The following is a 3,045-nucleotide window of genomic DNA, read 5'->3' as shown; positions in this document are numbered from 1 at the left end:
TATTAATTATACTTTATAAGTTAAAAATACTTGTTGACCATGAAATAGATGTTATTATCAAAAGAGATAACTTGCTCTATATTTAATTTTATCTGTAGAAAAATATTTCTTAAAAATTTATTTATTTATAAATTAACATTATAAAGATTATACTATTGAAGTAAGTCAAACTTTGAAGTGAAATAAATCCAACTTCTTGGAACTCCCGATATTCTTTGTCAATTTTTTCCACTCTAGGTGGAATTAAAATGTGAAGATATAGAGGACTAATGCCCATATTAGATAATATTTTTCAGAAAGGAGTATTTTGACCCAAAAAAAAAAAAATTTAATAACTAGCATACTTGTTGTTCTTTTTTGGCTCTAAGTCTCATAATAGTGAAAATAGGTTTTTCTTAATTTTTATTGTTAGAGGGTATACATTATTTATTTATGTCTATCATGCTTTTCCACATTTTATATTTTCTGGGAAGGTGTCAAGATTTTTTATTTGGCAAGAAAAGTTACAAAGATTTAGTAAGACATCTTAAAAATTGATATGTTTATACTTATTTGAGTATTTGACTCACTTTGTTATCGGTATCATAAGTTTAGCTTTTTGAACTATATTTGGTGTGGTGTGGAGCATCTCTCATGGCATGAGTTCACTAGTTTTTTATATTTTTTATTTTAGCCCACCACATCTTTTCCTGGCTCCGCCCTGATCCACTGGAGCCTCAACAGCAACGTTTGAAAATGTTAGGAGTGATAGTTGCAATAACTCAAAGGTTTGGAAAAAGTTAGCTGGCGTTTGAAAGGTTTAGGGCTCTGCTACAATTATCCCTATATTTTCCAATGTTTCTAATATATTAATTAAAAATAGGAATACAACAGTACTTTAATAAAAAATATATATATTGCTAAATGTTGAGATAAATAATTGCACAGACTTTTACTTCTTTTGTTATGCATTTAAAGTTGAGGGACTTATTTCGATCTTTTTTATAAGTTGCCGAGTTGCACTTCAAGTTACCGGTAAAAATTCAAATTTGCTACCAACGTTATCATAAATTTTCCCAGGTTTTTGTTAAATGGATTGCTCCAAATTACCTTATTAAGGATCTCCCTCTTCTACATGGACATCGAACATATTTCTTACTTTAAATACTTCCACAAGTCTTCATTTATTCATTCATCAATCACTTAAACAGTTAGTTTCACGCAAAAATTTCAGATAAGTTCTTGAGATAAAGAAGAAAATTATCGAGAGATTGCAAAAAGAAATACAATGGAACAGAGCACCAGCAATACATCAAGAAATCCTCTATCTGCTTTCTTTATGGAGGATGAAATTGAAGTCTGTCAAATTTTGCTTGATCTTCATAAATTGATCGACGTTTCTGAACCCCCGAAACGGGGTTGCAAAAGAAAGAGAAGCAGCAACGGTGAAGGACAATCTACGTCTCATGAAGCAGCTTCATCGTCACCGAAATCCGTTATGAATATTGAACAGAAAAGGCCCAAGATCATATGGAGATTCACCAAACTTCCTATCTGTTTCTCGTTTAGTGAATCAGATGAAAATAATTGCTCCAACAAAAGGGTATTTTCTTGTTCCAATCTCTATTTCCTTTTCATTTTTCTTTTGATTTTTCAGTAATTCTTTATTATAATTTGAATGGATTTGAATTTCGATGATTTTCTTGGCTTTTTTTTTTCTTTTCGATACTTAATTCCTTATTGTAAACCTTCATGAATCACCAGTTTTTGTGTTCTATGTTTTATAACTAATTCCCAGTCCTTTTTTATTTTTATTTTCGTGAAAATATTTATAAATATCTGCATGGAGTATGTTTTTGTATATTCTTTTTGTGTTTTTTGTTTTCTTGGAGTATTTCTTCTGAAATTTTATTTTCTATTCCTTATTTTAGTCTTCAAGAATCCCCTATTTTTATTCACAGTTTCTTGGTTGATTTTTCAGAACAAAACCAAGTACAAATTCGAGATAACAACAGTACAAGAGGAATATAAATGTCCTGATCTTAACATCCCTAGCGAGGACGCAATTCGGGAGGACGATATTAACAAAGTTGTTGCTGATAGAAGGGCCAAATGTGCCGAAGCCAGGAGGATAAGGCGGGGACTAATCAATGCGAAGTTGATGAAGAAGTTTGCTATACGCCATGCTTGATGGATTGGAATGGACAGAATCAAGAAAGAAAAAAAAGTTTAGTGCTGAAAATCAGGAGGTTTTATACATATATTCCTTCTATAATTTTTTTGCAAGAGTTTTTACGTATATGGGCTGAAAGTATAAATTGAAGAGTTATATAGAGATAGTTCAATCTGATTTTCTGAGTTTTACTATCATCTTCATATATTTTTTTAACGATGAACTAACTTTCTAATGTAACTGATTATTGTATATGTCTCATTAAAAGAGAAGCAAAAAGAAATTTATTGCCTAGTAAATGGTTAACATCTTGTGTTATCCGGATTTTTTTGTAAACGCATCATAGTAATTTATTCGTGCATGTCGAGTATCTGAATCACCTACACATGTACATGTCACATGCACTTTATAGATCCACAATTTTCAGCTATATGAAGGTTTGAGTAATTTGATAGTGTGTGCATTTTTGTCCAATATTCGTATCAAACCTGCTTAGAAATAATTTAATCTGATTTTCTTTGTTGCTAAGTTTTACCATCTGCCGTTGTTAAATGGTTAAAATCTTGTGTTAGTTGGATCTTTATTATAAATATAGCGTAGTATTTTGTTCGTGAGTGTCAACATTCGAAACACTTATACATTTATGTGCCACATTCAATTTATGAATCCATATTTTTTGGTTATGAGAAGGTTTGTGTAATTTATAGCGTATGCTGCTTTGATCAATATTTGTATCAAACACATTAAGAGGCGAACAACTCTATTATTGGTTAGATAGTTTAATGCATGGAAATTTCTTTGCTATTTCATATAAGATAAATTGGACATGATCATAATTTTTTGACACAACACAAAATAAGGAATTCAAGCGAAAACCTTAAAAAAGTAATTTG

General features: G+C 30.4%; 1 protein-coding gene across 1 annotated transcript; it reads left to right on the top strand.

Moving 5' to 3' along the window:
• The first annotated feature begins 1,187 nt into the window (after positions 1-1,187).
• On the top strand, positions 1,188-2,368 carry LOC111374470. Its single transcript, XM_022997138.1, has 2 exons — positions 1,188-1,582; positions 1,961-2,368. Exons 1-2 carry the CDS (start codon positions 1,268-1,270, stop codon positions 2,168-2,170), a joined length of 525 nt encoding a protein of 174 aa, XP_022852906.1. The 5' UTR covers positions 1,188-1,267; the 3' UTR covers positions 2,171-2,368.
• The last annotated feature ends 677 nt before the right edge of the window (positions 2,369-3,045 follow it).

This window comes from Olea europaea, unplaced genomic scaffold, assembly GCF_002742605.1.
Source record: "Olea europaea var. sylvestris unplaced genomic scaffold, O_europaea_v1 scaffold1253, whole genome shotgun sequence".
Lineage (NCBI taxonomy): Eukaryota > Viridiplantae > Streptophyta > Magnoliopsida > Lamiales > Oleaceae > Olea > Olea europaea.
Note: the sequence above shows the minus strand (reverse complement) of the source record. Positions and strands in the feature narration are given on the sequence as shown.

What these genes read in the sequence shown, in the direction of transcription:
- LOC111374470 (XM_022997138.1), top strand. Translation starts at nt 1,268, where the DNA reads ATGGAACAGAGCACCAGCAATACATCAAGAAATCCTCTATCTGCTTTC. An exon ending in ATAATTGCTCCAACAAAAGG is followed by an intron (nt 1,583 to 1,960) that starts GTATTTTCTTGT and finishes TTGATTTTTCAG; the next exon opens with AACAAAACCAAGTACAAATT.